The sequence below is a fragment of the Aulonocara stuartgranti genome (assembly GCF_965226115.1).
Source record: "Aulonocara stuartgranti genome assembly, chromosome: 4".
In the NCBI taxonomy this organism is placed as follows: Eukaryota; Metazoa; Chordata; class Actinopteri; order Cichliformes; family Cichlidae; genus Aulonocara; species Aulonocara stuartgranti.
Genome location: NC_138942.1, coordinates 38,176,649 through 38,196,871, shown reverse-complemented (window position 1 = coordinate 38,196,871; position 20,223 = coordinate 38,176,649). Strand labels below are relative to the sequence as shown.

General features: G+C 43.4%; 1 protein-coding gene across 6 annotated transcripts in view; it reads left to right on the top strand.

Annotated features, from left to right (window-relative positions):
- LOC309704922 (NACHT, LRR and PYD domains-containing protein 12-like) overlaps positions 1-20,223 on the top strand; it is a 191,542-nt gene that overhangs the window by 19,844 nt on the left and 151,475 nt on the right. For 5 of the 6 annotated variants that reach the window (XM_082530429.1, XM_082530428.1, XM_082530432.1 and 2 more), the window contains 5 exons: positions 3,651-3,892; positions 3,996-5,796; positions 12,009-12,185; positions 14,656-14,832; positions 15,862-16,038. In XM_082530429.1, coding sequence (XP_082386555.1) covers positions 3,651-3,892; positions 3,996-5,796; positions 12,009-12,185; positions 14,656-14,832; positions 15,862-16,038 — 2,574 coding nt within the window. The remainder of the gene's footprint in view (positions 1-3,650; positions 3,893-3,995; positions 5,797-12,008; positions 12,186-14,655; positions 14,833-15,861; positions 16,039-20,223) is intronic. The other variant, XM_082530430.1, reaches the window with a different exon arrangement.

Here is a 20,223-nt window from a genome sequence, read left to right as displayed (position 1 = left end):
GTTTGTCTTTATGAAGGTTTATGGATTATTGTTCTTACTTTGGTTAATTTTCCATCTAACATTTAAAGTAAATTTCCAGGTGAATAAAAGATCTGCAGCTGCAGCCTCTGTGATGTTTCACAGTCTGAAAGTAACAAATTCAACCAGAGTTCAAACAAAGGCTTAATATACGTGTGTATTTGATATAATGCCAACAAGTACAAATAGGTGTTCTTACAGGTCTTAATCATAGAGCTCTGATAAGTCTGGTGACTTTCACAGTCAGCAGTTTTGCTGCCTTTTATTTTATATTGGCCTTTTTAAAGCCCTTCAAATGCTCCCACATTCATACAGAGCTTTTAATAGCAAACTCCTTTACTGTCCGTCTCCTCTCACACACGATCACACGACTGATTTGTCTGCAGCAGCTGTGTTACTGCTAGTATTTTATTATGTGTGTAATCTCCTCATATTGTTCCTGTGGTTTAGTTTGACTTCCTCCTGCAAACTCAGCTGCTCTGTTGCTGATACACGTCTCCATGAATATGATTGATCAGATGCTGCCAACACCACGTGTTTCATGTGAACGCTCAGCTGAAACCCTGGGTTGACTTATCGAGTTAATAACAAGCTTCACGTGACTGTGAATGCTAAAGTGAATCCAGATAAAGGGAAGAGACCCTGCTAATGTTGGACTCACTTCTTAGTGTAGATCCCAGGAGGAAGTTCAACATAGCCAGCCATTCTTTGTGCTACCTCGACCAAACCTGAGACCACAGTGCAGAATAATGATTATCATCTGTCTCTGTCAAGGACATTTAAAATCCACAAATAACAAAAATAATTATATTTGATCATTAAAAATCTCTTTTCACTTAAAAAAGCATGAGCACACTGGTGGATTATAAAAACATGAAAACTCGTTAACAGTAAAGTTAATTTAGGCGTAAACAAAGAGGCAAACATACTTAAGTAGAAGGACTGATGTTGGTGTTAAAATACCCTCTTATATCTGAAATGCTGATTGAACTTTCTCCAAAAGTTAATTCTGTTCATCTGGAAAATTCTCATGACCATTGATCAACAATCACTGATCAATGGCCATGAGTCCCATTCACAGTGAGGTGGGGAATGGCTGCAATCACAGCATTGTAAGATGGTGACAGATGTACCCTTAGGCCCCCTCCTCTATTCAGAGATGGTCTTTCCCTTTTCACGTAAATGGCCTCCTTGACTCCGCCCTCAAACCAGCGTTCCTCCCTGTCCAGGATGTTACATCCTCATCATTGAAAGAGTGTCCACTGGCCTGTAGGTGTAAACAGACTGCAGAGTCCTGGCCTGACGAGGTGGCTCTGCTGTGTTGTAGCCAGAGGTTGTTTGGTTTCCCCGATGTATAAATCCTGACAATCCTCCTGCACTTAACAGCGTACACTATGTTACTCTGTTTGTGTCGGGGACCCGATTTGTGGGGTGGACCAGTTTTTGGGGCAGGGTGTTTTGGGTTTAAAAGACACAGAGACCCGGTGTTAGAGCTGCACGATTAATCGTTAGAAAATCGCGATCTCAATTCATACTTATGTGCGATCTCATTTCCAAATGACAACAATTTTAAAAAAAAAGAAAAAAAAGACGATGATTGTAGCGCATTTTGATCCGGGACGTACTCTGCATGAAAACAAGCGCTCACTCTTCCTGCTCAACAAATGACAAGGGCGGAGCCTTATACCACGTGATACAGAAGCTGTGCCGTGTGACGCTAAAATTAGCAGGAAAAAACAACGGAGAGCACGTCAGGGATGACGAGAAAGTGACTGGAGAAAATCCGTCCCGGTCAACCACCCAAACATCAATAACGGAACCTTATACAGCGCTTCCCTATACCCGTCGAACTCCCGCAGGCACAAAGAAATTACGGAGGCTATCACTTATCACCTGACCACAGATATGGCTCCATCAACACTGTGCAAAACGAGGGATTTAGGAAAATGATCAACACCCTAGACAAATGCTACACAGTGCCAACTATTTTTCTATTGTTGCACTACCTGCTCTATACACGCAGCGTCGAGCAACGGTGGAGACGGAATTTCAAGCAGTACATTTTCGGCAACGACAAAATGTGAGACATTTGTTGTTTTTATGTTTATTTATTGTTTTTATGTTCAGTCTCAACTGTTACAAAGTTGATGTGCAGTTAATAAGTGCAATAAATATTTATACTGGAAAAGAAAATCGTGAGAAAATCGTGATCTCAATTCTAAGCCAAAAAATCGTGATTCTCATTTTATGCAAAATCGTGCAGCCCTACCTGGTGTTTAGAAAAAATGCATCTCAACTGCTCCGATACTCCTGACACGGGATCACTACAGGTTTTCTCTTGGGCAGCGGTTGTCCTTCTCTCCTGGATCGGCTGGAGCTTTCTTTAGGAGCCTTTCCAGCTTTGACAAAAGTCCAGCTGGGATAACCACATTTATGCTACGTCCAGATGAACAGAATCAACTTTTGGAGATTTACTTTCCTGGATGATTGAGAAGGCATCAAGACGTTCCTCCTAAAGTGTTATTCAGTGTTGTGACAGTCAGCTGCTTCAGCTGCTGCTGGGATGGGCCGTGGCAAAGAGAACAGAGAAAATCAAAATCAGAGTTTCTCTCTGAATTAAAAGCAAGGAAACAGCAATATATTCTACATGGTGAAACTGATGGTTTCTGGTGTTTGGGTCTGTTTTTCTGTATTTATGCAGATAAAGTGTAAACACAGATGAATTATACCATCAAATGTTAAAGGAAAATATCAGGATGAGTGTCTGTGAGCTGAGAAGGACGTGAAGCGAGCAGTTTATCCCAGAGCTGAAGCTGCTCTGTGTGCAGAGATGAGCTCAGATTCCTGCTGTGATTGATCAACAGTCACAGAAATGTAGACTTGTAGTTATTACTGCAGTATGGTCACAGCAGATACTGATAAACATGTATTATGAGGATGGATGATCAAGTTTCTCACTCTCTCCTTTAAATCTCAGTTTTTTTCTTCTTCACAGTTTATCTGTTAATTTATTAATGAATAACACTGAAAGAGTTTCTGTTATATTTCCCCTTGAACATCACCTTATTAGGGCGGCATTAGGAAATAGCCCCCCTCCAAAGAATGAATAAATGAATGATGATAATAATAAAATGATTAAAAAGCAGAGCTCAGAGTGGTAGAATGGTCAAACATGGATCCACGGGTGGTTCAACTGCATTTGGTGACGTGACTAAAGCAAATCTTTCAAATAATCCCACCATCAACGGGATGTTGTCTCCTTTACTACGGTTACTTTACTTGGTCACCGTGTGAATTTCTTTGAAATGAACCAAATTCTTTTATTTGTTGGTTGTTGCATATTTAACCTCTACAGTCAGGAAAGGAGGAGATGAGGCCTCAACAATGTTGGGTTGTAGCTGTGGTTCAGGTTAGAGTGAGTGTCCATGGAATAAATGTAAGTCAGTGAACTGGAAACATGACTGTGTTCAAACTTTGTTTTCCTTTTTGTAATGAGTCTAATCAAAGGTGGACAGAAGTATCTCCACTTTGACTTTTCTGTGTCACCATCACAGCTTCTGCACAGTGTCATCAAATCTGGATGTTTGTCACTAACAGTCAATGTTTTTAGTGATAAAGAAATGTGTTCACAGAGGGAGGAAGAGGAAAAGGAGTGGTGTCTGTGAGGAGGAGCAGCTGTCCTGCTGTGCTTTGTGTCAGGACGTCCTGAAGGATCCAGTCTCTACCAGCTGTGGACACTGGTTCTGCAGACAGTGCATCCCCTCATACTGGGACCAGTCTGCTTCATCAGGAGACTCCTCCTGTCCACAGTGTGGAGAAAGATCCAGAAGCAGAGCTGGACTGCAGACAGCCAGTCAGAGCGGCTGTGTACAAAGTAAGACTGAACATCTGTCTGCTGATGGACTCATTTCTGAAAACTGGACTTCTTGTGTTGTTCAGACATTGAAGAGTTTTCTTTCTGTTTTTCTTTCTTTCAGCAGATGTTGATCTGCAGGAGGTTTTAGATGAACATAAGATCAGTCTGAGGAGGAGATGTGAACGTGTGACTGAAGGAAGTGATGAAACAGGAAGTAGAACCCTCCTCAACACCATCTACACTGAGCTCTACATCACAGAGGGACAGAGTGAAGAGGTTCATAGCCAACATGAGGTGAGGCAGCTGGAGACTGCTTCCAAGATGGACGCCCTCCATGACGCTCCAATCAGGTGCCAGGACATCTTTAAAGCCTTACCTGACCAACAGAGACCCGTCAGAGTGGTTCTGACCAACGGCGTGGCTGGTGTTGGAAAAACCTTCTCAGTGCAGAAGTTCACTCTGGACTGGGCAGAGGGCTTGGAGAACCAACATGTCAGTGTGGTGGTTCTGCTTTCATTCAGGGAGCTGAACCTGATCAGAGATGAGCAGTACAGTCTTCTGGAGCTGCTCCATGTTTTCCATCCAACATTACAGAAGGTCACAGCAGAGAAGCTGGCTGTCTCTCAGCTTTTGTTCATCTTTGACGGCCTGGATGAAAGCAGACTTTCATTGGATTTCACCAACAGGAAGCTGCTGTCTGATGTCACACAGAAGTCATCAGTCAGCCAGCTGCTGACAAACCTCATCCAGGGGAATCTGCTTCCCTCGGCTCTCGTCTGGATAACTTCCCGACCCGCAGCAGCCAATCAGATCCCTCCTACATGTGTTGACAGGCTAACAGAAGTACGAGGCTTCACTGACGCCCAGAAGGAGGAGTACTTCAGGAGGAGATTCAGTGATGAAGAGCTGTCCAGAATCATCTCCCACATGAAGACATCCAGGAGCCTCCACATCATGTGTAGAATCCCAGTCTTCTGCTGGATCACTGCTACAGTTCTGGAGCACATGTTGACTACAGAGCAGAGAGGAGAGCTGCCCAAGACCCTGACTGACATGTACTCACACTTCCTGCTGGTTCAGACAAAGAGGAAGAAGAACAAGTACCACGAGGGACATGAGACGAGTCCACAGGAGCTGACGGAGGCTGACAGGGAAGTTCTTCTGAAGCTGGGGAGGCTGGCGTTTGAACATCTGGAGAAAGGAAACATCATGTTCTACCAAGAAGACCTGGAGCAGTGTGGTCTGGATGTGACAGAGGCCTCGGTGTACTCAGGAGTTTGTACAGAGATCTTCAAAAGAGAGTGTGTGATCTTCCAGAAACCAGTCTACTGCTTTGTTCATCTGAGCATTCAGGAGTTTCTGGCTGCTGTCTACATGTTCCACTGTCACACCAATAGGAAGACAGAGGTGCTGAAGAACTTCCTGGAAAATAATCCAGATGATCCTTACTATTACATTTCATTTTCTGATGATTTGCTTATGAGAGTCATGGAGAAATCCCTCCAGAGTAAAAATGGCCACCTGGACCTGTTTGTCCGCTTCCTTCATGGCCTCTGTCTGGAGTCCAACCAGAGACTCTTAGCAGGTCTGCTGGGTCAGACAGAGATCAGTCCAGAAACCATCCAGAGAGTCATCAACAACCTGAAGGAGATGAACAGTGATAAAATCTCTCCTGACAGAAGCATCAACATCTTCCACTGTCTGATGGAGATGAACGACCTCTCAGTACATCAGGAGATCCAAGAGTTCCTGAAGTCAGAGAACAGATCAGAGAGACTCTCTGAGATCCAGTGCTCAGCTCTGGCCTTCATGCTGCAGATGTCAGAGGAGGTTCTGGATGAGTTGGACCTGCAGAAGTACAACACATCAACAGGGGGACGACTGAGACTGATTCCAGCTGTGAGGAACTGCAGAAAGGCTGGGTGAGTCCAGATGTGATCATTAACATCATTGATCAGTGTAGGTTAGAAGTTTAATTTTGAAAATAAAATCAGATTGTAACCACAAAGTGTTTGTGTCCGTACGCTGCAACCTTCCACACCATTCCTTTATTGTACAGACTCAGCAGCAGCTCCATGGGTCCCAAATCCAAGAGTGGAGAACAGATTTGAAGTGTGTCACATCCATGCAGTCACAGCTGTTTCCACCATGTTTCCACTGATATTGATCCTGTTCAGTGACACGTTTCATATCAGTGAATATGTTCTTTAGGACGTCCACTGACATGTTTAAGTGTCCTGCTGGAAATCACTCAAATCATCCATGAAATCCATGAAAAATCCTTTTAGTGTTTCTAACTTCACTCTCTGTCCTCTCTCTCTCTCCATCCTCCTCACTGCTTCTTTCACTGATAATCACACAAACATCGTATTCAGCTACAAAATAACACAATAACATCATCTGATCATCATTATTATAAGAGCAGGATCCATATTTGATATCAGAGTAACACACTGCTTGGTTATGTGCAGTCATCATCAGTGACTGTGGGTCAAACAGAAGCTCTCTGATTGGTTGCTGACCTTGGTCACCTGTCCACTCTCACCTGTTTCTGTTGCTCTCTCTTTGCTGTCTCCATCCTCTCTCTCCTTTCTCTCCCTCTCTGTCTTTGTACCGTCACTCAGGTCCAATGGAAACAGTGACATTTACAAACAATCAAAGACAAACTGATCCATGTCAGGTTATAACAATATTCAAAGTGAATACAGGCTGCTGCTGGACACAGACAGGTAACATCATTTTGACTTGCTGTCACCTGGATCTGGACTCATAAACACTGAAGCCCTGAACAGGAATACAAATCATTTTCTGCCAACTAGCGACACAGCAGCAGATAATGGCTCAGAAAGCTCAAATGAGCCAATCATTTCTGTGTTTAGTTCCCCTGAAATCAGATGTGATATCAGCAGCTCTGAGTTCATTCATCATTATTGTCCAGTGATGAGATTTCTGCTCCGTTTGGTAGCAGTCAGCAGGTTTTTCCTGCGTGTGGACGTGAACAGTCGTACCTGACAGCAGGTAGCAAACAGAGATCATCTTTCCAGCTGGAACTCTTCAATTCAATTCAATTCAATTCAATTTTATTTATATAGCGCCAAATCACAACAAAAGTCGCCTCAAGGCGCTTCATAGATACAGAGAAAAACCCAACAATCATATGACCCCCTATGAGCAAGCACTTTGGCGACAGTGGGAAGGAAAAACTCCCTTTTAACAGGAAGAAACCTCCGGCAGAACCAGGCTCAGGGAGGGGCGGCCATCTGCTGCGACCGGTTGGGGTGAGAGAAGGAAGACAGGATAAAGACATGCTGTGGAAGAGAGACAGAGGTTAATAACAGATATGATTCAATGCAGAGAGGTCTATTAATACATAGTGAGTGAGAAAGGTGACTGGAAAGGAAAAACTCAATGCATCATGGGAATCCCCCGGCAGCCTACATCTATTGCAGCATAACAAAGGGAGGATTCAGGGTCACCTGGTCCAGCCCTAACTATATGCTTTAGAAAAAAGGAAAGTTTTAAGCCTAATCTTAAAAGTAGAGATAGTGTCTGTCTCCCGAATCCAAACTGGAAGCTGGTTCCACAGAAGAGGGGCCTGAAAACTGAAGGCTCTCCCTCCCATTCTACTTTTAAATACTCTAGGAACAACAAGTAGGCCTGCAGAGCGAGAGCGGAGCGCTCTAATAGGGTGATATGGTACTACAAGGTCATTAAGATAAGATGGGGCCTGATTATTTAAGACCTTGTATGTGAGGAGCAGGATTTTGAATTCAATTCTGGATTTAACAGGAAGCCAATGAAGGGAAGCCAAAACAGGAGAAATATGCTCTCTCTTTCTAGTCCCTGTCAGGACTCTTGCTGCAGCATTTTGGATTAGCTGAAGGCTTTTCAGTGAGTTTTTTGGACATCCTGATAATAATGAATTACAGTAGTCCAGCCTGGAAGTAATAAATGCATGAACTAGTTTTTCAGCGTCACTCTGAGACAGGATATTTCTAATTTTAGAGATGTTGCGCAAATGGAAGAAAGCAGTCTTACATATTTGTTTAATATGTGCGTTGAAGGACATGTCCTGGTCAAAAATGACTCCAAGGTTCCTCACAGCGTTACTGGAGGCCAAGGTAATGCCATCCAGAGTAAGAATCTGATTAGATACCATATTTCTAAGATTTTCAGGGCCGAGTACAATAACCTCAGTTTTATCTGAATTAAGAAGCAGAAAGTTAGCGGCCATCCAGGTCTTTATGTCTTTAAGACATTCCTGCAGTTTAACTAATTGGTGTGTGTTATCTGGCTTCATGGACAGATAGAGCTGGGTGTCATCTGCATAGCAGTGAAAATGTATGCTATGTCTTCTAATGATGCTGCCTAAGGGAAGCATGTATAATGTAAACAGAATTGGTCCTAGCACTGAACCCTGTGGAACTCCATAATTAACCTCAGTGTGTGAAGAGGACTCTCCATTTACATGCACGAATTGGAGTCTATTAGATAGATATGATACAAACCACTGCAGTGCAGTACCTGTAATACCTACAGCATGTTCTAATCGCTCTAATAGGATATTATGATCAACAGTATCGAACGCTGCACTGAGGTCTAGCAGGACAAGCACAGAGATGAGTCCACTGTCAGAGGCCATAAGAAGATCATTTGTAACCTTCACTAAAGCTGTTTCTGTGCTGTGCTGAGCTCTGAAACCTGACTGAAACTCTTCAAATAAACCATTCCTCTGCAGATGATCTGTTAGCTGTTTGACAACTACTCTTTCAAGGATTTTTGATATGAAAGGAAGGTTGGAGATTGGCCTATAATTAGCTAAGACTGCTGGGTCTAGAGATGGCTTTTTGAGTAAAGGTTTAACTACAGCCAGCTTGAAGGCCTGTGGTACATAGCCGATTATTAGAGATAGGTTGATCATATTTAAGATCGAAGAATTAATTAATGGCAGGACTTCTTTGAGCAGTTTTGTAGGAATGGGGTCTAAAAGACACGTTGATGGTTTGGAGGAAGTAATTATTGAAGTTAACTCAGAAAGATCAATTGGAGAAAAAGAGTCTAACTTAATATCAATGGTACTAAGAGTAGCTGTAGATAATATTACATCTGTGGGATGATTATTGGTAATTTTTTCTCTAATGATAAAAATTTTATTTGTGAAGAAGTTCATGAAGTCATTACTAGTTAACGTTAAAGGGATGGTTGGCTCAAAAGAGCTCTGACTTTTTGTCAGCCTGGCTACAGTGCTGAAGAGAAACCTAGGGTTGTTCTTATTTTCTTCAATCAGTGATGAATAGTAAGATGTTCTGGCTTTGCGGAGGGCTTTCTTATAAAGCAGCAAACTATTTCTCCAGGCTAAATGATGATCCTCTAGATTTGTGACACGCCATTTCCTCTCCAGATTACGAGTCATCTGCTTTAGGGTACGTGTTTCAGAATTATACCACGGAGTCAGGTACTTCTGATTTGAGGCCTTAGTTTTCACAGGAGCTACAGTATCCAGAGTCGTACGTAGTGAGGAGGTGAAATTATTAACAAGATAATCGACCTCTGTTGGGGTAGCGTTCAGATAGCTACTCTGCTCTGTGTTGGTACAGGGCATTGAAGATGATAACAGTGGGTGGATTATATTCTTAAACTTAGTTACAGTGCTTTCAGAAAGACACCTACTTTGATAAAGTCTACTCTTCACCGCTGTGTAATCAATTATTGTAAAAGTAAATGTTATCAGGAAATGATCAGACAGGAGAGGGTTTTCAGGAAACACTGTTAAATGTTCAGGTTCGATGCCATATGTTAGAACAAGATCTAGAGTGTGATTAAAGTGGTGGGTGGGTTCTTTTACATTTTGAGAGAAACCAATTGAGTCTAATAACAGATTAAATGCCATGTTGAGGCTGTCATTTTTAGCATCTACATGGATGTTAAAATCACCCACAATAATTATTTTATCTGAGCTCAGAACTAAATTAGATATAAAGTCTGAGAAATCAGACAGAAACTCTGTGTAAGGCCCAGGTGGACGATAGATGATAACAAGTAAGACTGGTTTCTGAGTTTCACAGCTGGGGTGGACAATGTTAAGCATCAGGCTTTCAAATGAATTAAAAGTCTGTCTTGGTCTTTCATTAATTAATAGGCTGGTGTGAAAAATTGCTGCCACACCGCCCCCTCGGCCTGTGCTTCGAGATTTCTGGTAGTTAGAATGGCTCGGGGGTGTTGATTCATTTAAACTAACATAATCATCCTGCTGCAACCAGGTTTCTGTAAGGCAGAGTAAATCAATTTGTTGATCAATTATTAAGTCATGTACTAACAGAGACTTGGAGGAGAGAGACCTAATATTTAATAATCCACATTTCACTGTTTTACTCTTTGGTTCAGATGTGGATACTGTATTGTTCTTTCTTTGTGATTGTTTATGTTTAAGTTGTTTGTTGCTGGTTTTTAGTTTGTTTTTTGTCTTTTTGGAAGCTGACACAGTCTCTATGGAGATGGGTTTTTGGGGGGGTAGCAGGAGGAGAGAAGCTGCAGAGAAGCGTGTAAGACTGCAACTCTGCTTCCTGGTCCCAACTCTGGATAGTCATATTTTGGGGGGTTTAATAAATTTGTCCATATTTCTAGAAATGAGAGCTGCTCCATCCAAAGTGGGATGGATGCCATCTCTCCTAACAAGACCAGGTTTCCTCCAGAAGGTTTGCCAATTATCTATGAAGCCCACATCGTTTCTGGGACACCACTCAGACAGCCAGCAATTTAAGGAGAACATGCGGCTAAACATGTCACTCCTGGTCTGATTGGGGAGGGGACCAGAGAAAACTACAGAGTCCGACATTGTTTTGGCAAAGTTGCACACCGATTCAATATTGATTTTAGTGACCTCCGATTGGCGTAACCGGGTGTCATTACTGCCGACGTGAATTATGATTTTACTGAATTTACGTTTACCCTTAGCCAGCAGTTTTAAATTTCCTTCAATGTCGCCTGCTCTGGCCCCTGGAAGACAATTGACTATGGTTGCCGGTGTCTCTAGCTTCACATGTCTGAGAACAGAATCGCCAATTACCAGAGTTTGACCCCCGGCGGGTGTGTCGCCGAGTGGGGAAAAATGGTTAGACACATGAACGGGTTGGTGGTGTACCTGGGGCTTCTGTTTAGGACTATGCTTCCTCCTCACCGTGACCCAGCCGCCCTGATTCCCCAGCTGCTTGGGACCTGCCGGGGAACAGCTAGCGGGGCCTACGCTATTTTCGGCTGCACCAGCTACAGGGGCCTGGCTAGCTGCGGGTGAATGAAGGGTGCGAAGCCGAGTCTCCAATTCAGTAATCCTGGCCTCCAGCGCTGCAAATATGCTACATTTGTTACAGATATCATTACTGCTAAAGGAGGCCGAGGAGTAACTAAACATCTGACACAATGAGCAAGAAAGTGCAGGAGGGACAGGTGAAGTAGCCATGGTGCTAATGAGTCGGCTACGAGCTAAGCTAGGCTAGCGAGACAGTACAGAGACAGTGAGTGAATACTTTGGCTATAAATTAGGTAGTGAGTACACAGAAAGTGTGCTTCGGAGGAAGCACGTGAAGATTATACTATGAAAGAAGAATGTATTTAAAAGTTGTTAATTAAATCGCTAAGCAAATAAGCTACTCAGAAACACCACTGTGTTTGAACAGGAACAGGAAGTGATACTCTACCACAGAGCGAGCGAACACCAAGTGACAGCGCCACCAAGAGTCAGCCACACATATGAGCTGAGCTGAGCTGAGCTGAACTCATTCAAATGTTCTGGAGTCAAAACAGGAAACAATCCAAATGTGTGTCTTCACTCTGACTCTGGATCAGATCTCAGTGACAGACTGTGGACATTATGGAAGCCTAAATGTGACACCATCTTCCTCCTTCATCTGCAGATTAAAGCCAAACAAAGATTCTCATTAAAAGTCTGCAGGTCTGAGAGAGACTCAATCGTTGTGTCATGTCAAACACAGTAAGAGGAGCTGAAGCACAGATGTGAAGAGCAGATTCATCAGATTATGACTTCACTCTGTTTTGTCTTCATATACATTCAGTCTGTGTTTATAATGCAGATTTTCTGCTTTTATAATAACACATTTTATATTTTCTATCATCACAGACTGATTCTGTGTGGACTCTCAGAGACTCACTGTGAAGTTGTGGCCTCAGCTCTGAAGTCCAACCCCTCCCATCTGACAGAGCTGGACATGAGTTACAACCTTAACCTGCAGGATTCAGGAGTGAAGCTTCTGTGTGCTGGACTGCAGAGTCCAAACTGTCGACTGGAGACTCTGAGGTGAGTTCACTGTCTGCAGCTGTTGTAGTTTTTCTATATTTCAGGTCTTTGATTGATGTTTGAAACTTTCTTTAGTTCCTTTTTTTTTTTTTTTTTTTGCCTGTCCCATTTGGTTCTTTATCCGTCAGAATTGTTGTCTGAAGACCAACAAGGAGACACAATGGATTTACTTTGCCAAATGGATCATCGTGGCATTGCCGTATTGGTCCATTTGATCGACCTTTGTTTTTATTATTTATTTTATTTTATTTTCAGTTGTTACAGACGGGACAGACATGAGTGAGAGACAGGAAAGGGAGAAAGAAAGAGGAAGGAAAAGAAAAACAGAAGGGGAGAGGGACAGTGAGAAAGGGGTGGGGGGGGGGGGGGGGGAAATCTCCTGGATCACCTGTTGAGAGAAAAAGAAGAGAAAACAAGCAAAAAAAACAGCAACATACTAAACACAACACCATCACGTTAATCTAGTGTAAACAGCAGTAAATACTAAATATTGAATGTTGTTGTGCAGCAAGCAGGACCGACAGCGCACAATGTGCTTGGAAATAGCACCAATAGAGGTGTAGTTTATGTCTATGAACAGTGAACACCCGTGTGCACACCTGTGTGGATCAGCACGCTTGTATTCAAAAGGTTTCTTCATGTAATGGTCTGCTAGAGGATGTAAAGAGCCATAGCCCCGCCCCCCAGGGCATGAAGCAGGCATGGAGGAGATCCAGGCCCCAGACATCCAGAGGCCCCAGAGTGCGAGAGCCCAAGGAGGACCACCGGAGGGGCATCCGTGCCACCCTCCTGGAACTTTCTTTAGTTCCTAAATGTTCAGGATGTGTCTGAAGACAAATGTGAAGAAGTTTGAGTGCTTTCAGAAATGTTGAGTCTTTCCAAACGACTGAACAACAGTTTTTTCTTTTGGCTCCAAACAGAAGTGACAGGCTTGAGCAGGGTTCATTTAAAGGCTGACAGAAGTGGAGTGGTGACGGGGAGATGTTTGACAGGACAGTGTTTCAGCCTCCACAGGTTCATGTTGTGCTCCATCAGTCAGTGAAGATGAAGTCAGTGCTGATGAGGCTGTAGAGTGTGTGAGGGGTGTGAATGAGGATGATGACGATCTGATGATAGCAGATAAAAACAGGCTGCAGAGACTTTGAGCCATACAGGGCACACAGTGTGTGTACAGAACAGCTGAAATCATTATGGAGGCCTCACTGGAATATGGAAGCATCACAGTACAGCTTCAGTGAAGCTTTAAAGTCTCTGATATGAGATGAGAAATGAAGCAGCCAGAGCTTTTTCATGAGTGGAAACCCACTGTGACTGTGAGCTGCTGCTACAGCCTCCAGATTAGCCAGCAGCTCATCCTGCTCAACATTTCCTCACCAACTTTAATGGAAGTGTGATGTTTTCAGCTGGAGTGATGGTCAGGGTGGCCTCCCTCTCCTCTTCTTCTCCTCTTCCTCTTTCATTTGTAAAGCCACTTCTGCTGCTTTCATTCATTTGGAAGTCCTGTAGCTGAGTTTGGGAGAGACTAACAGCCTCGGCAGCAGAGGGGAGAAAGGCTGTAACACCACCACTTTACTCTGTTCTACCTGTCACATCATTTTATCAGGAAACAAATATGCTCATGTTTTTACTATGTTTGTCTTGAAGATGTAAGAAGATCACATGGTGCTTTTTATTATTGTGTTGGTTTGTTTCCTGTCTCTTGGATGGAGCCCAGCTGTGCGTGGCCCCTGGGCCTGTGGTCAGAGTGTGTGCTGGATAATCCGGCCCAGGATGAGGCCAAACTGACATGGGATGAAATGTCTGTCACATAATTGAGCTTAGTGTTGTTTCATTTCTGCACAATTTAAAACCAACCAAAACTTTGCTCTGTCTTTTCTGTGTTATACTGTAGACTTTCTTTGATACTGTGTCCAAAAGGAGCAGCTTTTACTTTGAAGGGGAGCCGTCAGTTTCCTCTTCAGGTTGGATGATGGAAGCAAATGAGTGTGTGATGTTCTTTCAGTGTTGCACTTTGTAGACGCTCCCTGAGCACTGGTCTCACAGCCAGCTGCACATAGAGACCAGTGTTGTTAGTCCAGGTCAGAAGATGACTTGTTGGAATGAAAATGAGCTTGTAGTTTGTCTGCTTTAATAATGTGACTGGAAAAAGGTGTTGGACTTCAAATATGTCCGTTTCTGTCACACTTCACCTTTAAAAGTGAAGCCATGTGGTTCCTGGAAGGAAAAACACGACTTTTTCAAGTCTTTGTCCTGTTTTTATGAGAAATGTACGACTTTAATGTGAAACATTCAGAGTTTTTTCTCTTGTTGTGTTTGTTTGAAGCTGCTTCCTGTTGGCTTCAGCTGTTTGGAGTTTCCATTTTCTAAACTTCTACATTCTGAACCTTCTTCAGCTCAGAACAGATGATGAAACACTGAATGATTTCAAGCTCTTTGTCTAATAAACTTACATCTTTCATTCTTTATACAGATTGGTGAGCTGTGGTTTGTCAGAGATCAGCTGTGATTATCTGGCAGCAGCACTGAAGTCCAACCCCTCCCATCTGAGAGAGCTGGACCTGAGCTCCAACAACAACCTGCAGGATTCAGGAGTGAAGCATCTGTGTGGTTTCCTGGAGAGTCCAGGATGTAAACTTGAAACTCTGAGGTCAGTCAGCATGTTTTAGTTGTGCTGAGATGAATATGATTGTTGTGCTGACACTAAACTGCAGACATCAGGCTGATATTATACTGATCCACACTGAGGATCTTCATGGTAAAGTCTGTTTTCTTCTTCTCTGGTTTAGTCCATTGACTGCAGCAGAACAATGTTCACATTTCAAACAGTGAGACTCAACGTATGGCCCGCGGCCCACACGCGGCCTGCCCACCTTTCCTGATTCAGAGAGAGGGGACCCTGATTAACTGTGTAGCTTCTTCCTCACAGTTCTAAGTATCAGACACAACAATGAATCATCCACAGCTGACTGTCTTTAGCAGGTCAAAGGTCACGGCACACAGCAGACAGTGGGAAATATTCTAACTCTGATCATTTATCAGCACATATCCATATGTATAAAAACAAAGCTGACACTGTGAGACCTGATCAGAGGTGTGATCATCACAGCAGAGGCCTTTGTGTCAAAGTCACTGAGGATCAAACAGAAACACATGAAGCAGGTTTTCCTGTTCTGGCTTTTTATAGCAGATAACCTTCAAAATCTTCTGCAGTCGATGAAAAACTGAAGCAAACCATGAATCAACATGTGAACATGAGCTGATGCTGCTGAAGTGAAGCAAAGTTACAGAGGTTTGATTACAGACACAGCTGAGAGTTTGTAATCTGTCATCATTTTAATAATGTGACTGGAAAAAGGTGTTGGACTTCAAATATGTCCGTTTCTGTCACACTTCACCTTTAAAAGTGAAGCCATGTGGTTCCTGGAAGGAAAAACACGACTTTTTCAAGTCTTTGTCCTGTTTTTATGAGAAATGTACGACTTTAATGTGAAACATTCAGAGTTTTTTCTCTTGTTGTGTTTGTTTGAAGCTGCTTCCTGTTGGCTTCAGCTGTTTGGAGTTTCCATTTTCTAAACTTCTACATTCTGAACCTTCTTCAGCTCTGAACAGATGATGAAACACTGAATGATTTCAAGCTCTTTGTCTAATAAACTTACATCTTTCATTCTTTATACAGATTGTGGAGCTGTGGTTTGTCAGAGATCAGCTGTGATTATCTGGCAGCAGCACTGAAGTCCAACCCCTCCCATCTGAGAGAGCTGGACCTGAGCTCCAACAACAACCTGCAGGATCCAGGAGTGAAGCATCTGTGTGGTTTCCTGGAGAGTCCACGTTGTCGATTTGAAACTCTGAGGTCAGTCAGCATGTTTTAGTTGTGCTGAGATGAATATGATTGTTGTGCTGACTCTAAACTGCAGACATCAGGCTGATATTATACTGATCCACACTGAGGATCTTCATGGTAAAGTCTGTTTTCTTCTTCTCTGGTTTAGTCCATTGACTGCAGCAGAACAATGTTCACATTTCAAACCTTCAAAGAAGAAGAAAAATCCTCCACTGGATAATTCACTGTGAAACTCTCAAACTCTTCGTTCCACCTTAAAGTCTGTGTGACACTGAAATCCAAAGCAAAATGTGCGTTTGCTTTACAGACAGCAGTCCAACACAAACATACACATATCATCCAAACACAGTCCAACATCCAAATCTCCTCCACTGCCAGCATGAATGATGGGAAAGAGAAGGAGGAACACTCTGACATTCAGGGTTAGAATGAGTTTCATGAAGCAGACTGTGAAGATCAAAGCTGCATTAGAAAGCTTCATGAATGAATGAGTGGACAGAAGTGGACAGAGATCATCTGAAGCACTTCAAAGGCTTTAAATCAGCACATTTCTCTTTATTCTTTATCAACTCTGTTAGTTTCTCTCAGTTTTCTGTGGAATGAAGCTAACAGCAGGCTAATAAGATGCTGACCAATAGGTTTCTATTAAAGGTTGTAATTTGTATATGAAAAAGTGCTTTGGCTCAGCAGGGATCAGCTTACAGGTAGAATACAGCTGCTGGATGGGATTAGCATGTCATAGCTATCTACCAAACTGCTAACTGGGGGATTTCAGGCCATCTATGGATCATTTTTGCTAACTGTTTATTCAGCTTAGGCTCACAGGGCTGCAGCCTGTGCCCTAGCTGTCAATAGGGCAAGAGGCGTGGTCCACCTGCACAGGTGAGCAGTCCATCACAGGGCCAACAGAGAGCGACAGAGAAGCACTCTCTCACATCCACACCTACAGCCAATGTAGAAGCACCAATGAACCTAAGCAGCATTTCATTGGACTGTGGGAGAACATCCAACCTCCACAGAAAGGCCCAGCTGACCAACAAGCTTCAACCTACAACCTTCTTGCTCTAAGGCACTAGTGCTAACCACTTTTCCCCATCTCAGCCCAAATCCTGCATCTTCCTGTTTCTGACTCCAGGCCAGCTCCACTAACACTTTCTCATCAGACACTGCCACCTAGTGGAGGAAGTCTTAGTTCCATTTGAAGCTTCAGATTACAGTTAGTTCCTTTACAAAGAGGTGGAGGTGGTGGGGCCACAGCACCATCATCACTGAGTGCCAGAGGACACTTAACCTTTGTTTCCATATGCTGGGAACTTCCTGTTGTTCCAAGGAGGACTGGAAAATGTGTGAAAATCTCCCAGTCAGTTCCTCACAGCACACTTCAATCATCTCCCTCCCACAGCATCAGGACCAGGGCTTTTTCTCTCTTTGGTCCCACTAAGAGATTTCCACACAAACACCTCATCAGTGGGACTCTCAGAGCTACCAGCCCTTTGCTACAATCACAAAGCTCTTCATTGAAATCAATGATATCAAAGCTGGAATCAAATGAGTCCAAGTCTTCTGCTGATTCAGCATCACATTCATCTTTGCTCCTTGTTCTGCATCCCCACCATGGACTTCATTCCTTTCCAAGCCAGCCTTGAGTGTCCTTTATTCAGCTCGTCCTCTGCTTTACTTTTACACCTGATTTTAGCTGCTTTATCTCTCTTTCAACAGGTTTCTGTGCCTCAATCTTTTTCTTCTCTCCCTCATAACAAGACAGCTTCTTCTGCCTGAGAACATGTTGGAGTGATTTACTAATCCAGGGCTGCTTATTGGGGAAAATACTTCCTGTTTCCAAAGTAATCCCCATTTTTCCCAGAAAGAAATGTCAGTAGAAATCGATGATCTAAGTGAGAACATGAGCCTTTAAAAAGTCCCAGTGGGTGCAGTCAGAGCAGTCCCTCAGTCCCAGTATAGAGTCTTTGGTCCAGACTGGAACAGCTGTGTGCCCAGTTTGAGCTCTCTTCAGTGCTGTGACCTGACAGACCCAGAGGGGCCATCACATCACATTTAGAAGCTCCCCTGATGGAGCCACAACACATGTCCAATACTTAGTCTGTCTTGTTGGACCAACTGGAAGAAATGATTCAAGGACTTAGTCACAGAACAGAGATTCAAATCTCCAAAATCCAACTGGCTGCATCAGGACATATAGTCTGAAACTCTGCACAGTTTCCTGTTTGAAGCTGCTTCCTGTTGGCTTCAGCTGTTTGGAGTTTCCATTTTCTAAACTTCTACATTCTGAACCTTCTTCAGCTCTGAACAGATGATGAAACACTGAATGATTTCAAGCACTTTGTCTAATAAACTTACATCTTTCATTCTTTATACAGATTGTGGGGCTGTGGTTTGTCAAAGATCAGCTGTGATTATCTGGCAGCAGCGCTGAAGTCCAACCCCTCCCATCTGAGAGAGCTGGAGCTGTATGGAAACAACCTGAAGGATCCAGATGTGAAGCAGCTGTCTGATCTTCAGCAGAGTCCAGACTACAGACTGAAGACTCTGTGGTCAGTAGAGTGATGGAGTGAGTGGGTGGTGCTGTCAGCAGTATTGTACTAAACACAGTCAGTATGAAACAAAGATCCAGTGTTTCCTGTAAAGCTGCAGCTTCTCAGTGAAGCTGTGAGAGGAGAACGGTGACAGGCTTCAGGATTGGACACAAACACTTCCTGTTTCTCACCTTTATGGTCACCATGGTAACGGCTGACACGCTCTGATCAAACACTGTCAACAGCCAATCAGCTCTCTGAACAAAGCAGCACGCAGACCAATGACTGCATTAATTTCCGAATTTAAGGCAGTGAAGAACACAGTCTGTAGGTGAGGAAGAACTTAGTGAGAGCAGATGTTTGGATGGAATTCCTCCAGTTAACAGCTGGAACCGTCCATCTGGATTGTTGGGGTTCCTACAGAGCTCAGAGTGGACACACCAAGGTTCTTCTAATGAATGAAAGTCCAAACTAAAACTAGGAGTCAAAAACATTTTCATCAACTTCAATAAAAATCCAAAGATTAGAGAAAGTGAAGCAACAATGAGTCCTAGTACAGTCCCAGCACTGACGTCCCTGCTGCCCTTTATACTGGATGTGCTGCATCACTGACTGACAGCTGATGAAGAGTCTCTGGAAACACTCGTTTATCTCCTCTGCTCTTCCTCCTTCTCTCTGCAGGTGGAGGCCATGATGGTAAACAGGACGGTGTGTGTGCTGAGAGAGGAGCAGCTGTGTCCTGATGATCCAGAGAGGTTGAAGCAGCAGCAGCTTGTGTGTAGAGACGCTCTGACTGGGCCATGTTACTGGGAGGTGGAGAGGAGAGCTTCATCCAGCAGTGACTGACAGAGGAATGAAGTGCAGATGACTGTCAGTGCTGCAGAGTGAACTGCTCTGAGAACAGCTCCACTGTCAGACACAATGTAGAGTCCAGCATCAGCCCTGTGTGTCCCTCTGGATCTGACAGAGGATCATCAGTGTATCTGGACTGCTCTGCTGCTGCTCTGTCCTTCTACAGTCTCTGCACAGTCTCTGTCTGACTCTGGCTTCAGACCCTCCTGGATCAAACTCACCTGGAAAGACTTTCAAACATCACTCAATAGATTTGAATACAGAACATATTTGATATATACTGTAGATGTACTGTAGAGTTGCAGTTTGTCACTTGTAAATACAGTCTGTGAGCAGCTGTGAGCTGAAAGATCTTTCTAGAAACACGAAATGTTTTCACTCTTCTGTTGCTTTTTCATATATTTCCACAACATTAATATTGATCCCACCTGTCTCACCTGTTTCATGCTTTTATACATAATAACAGGACACGTGTGATCTGAGCGCTGCTGTGGTTGCTGTGCTGCACGTCTTCATTTAGATAACAGAGACATCTAGTGGTTCAGAGGGAGAACTGCAGGAGGTGGAGCTGTGTTTTAGCATGGAAAACTTTTTATCTTTTAGGCGCAGATACAAATATGACAAGTATCAGTGTGAGATACAAAAGGTCACATCAGTCAGCAGAGGGAACAGTGATCACACAGCAATGTACGAATAGAAACAACAGTGAATCTGGACATGTATACAGATGGGAGCAAACAAACAGGATGTAACACTACATTAAAGCCACAAATGGGAAGAAAACAAACCCAAAGGAAAATATATTTGA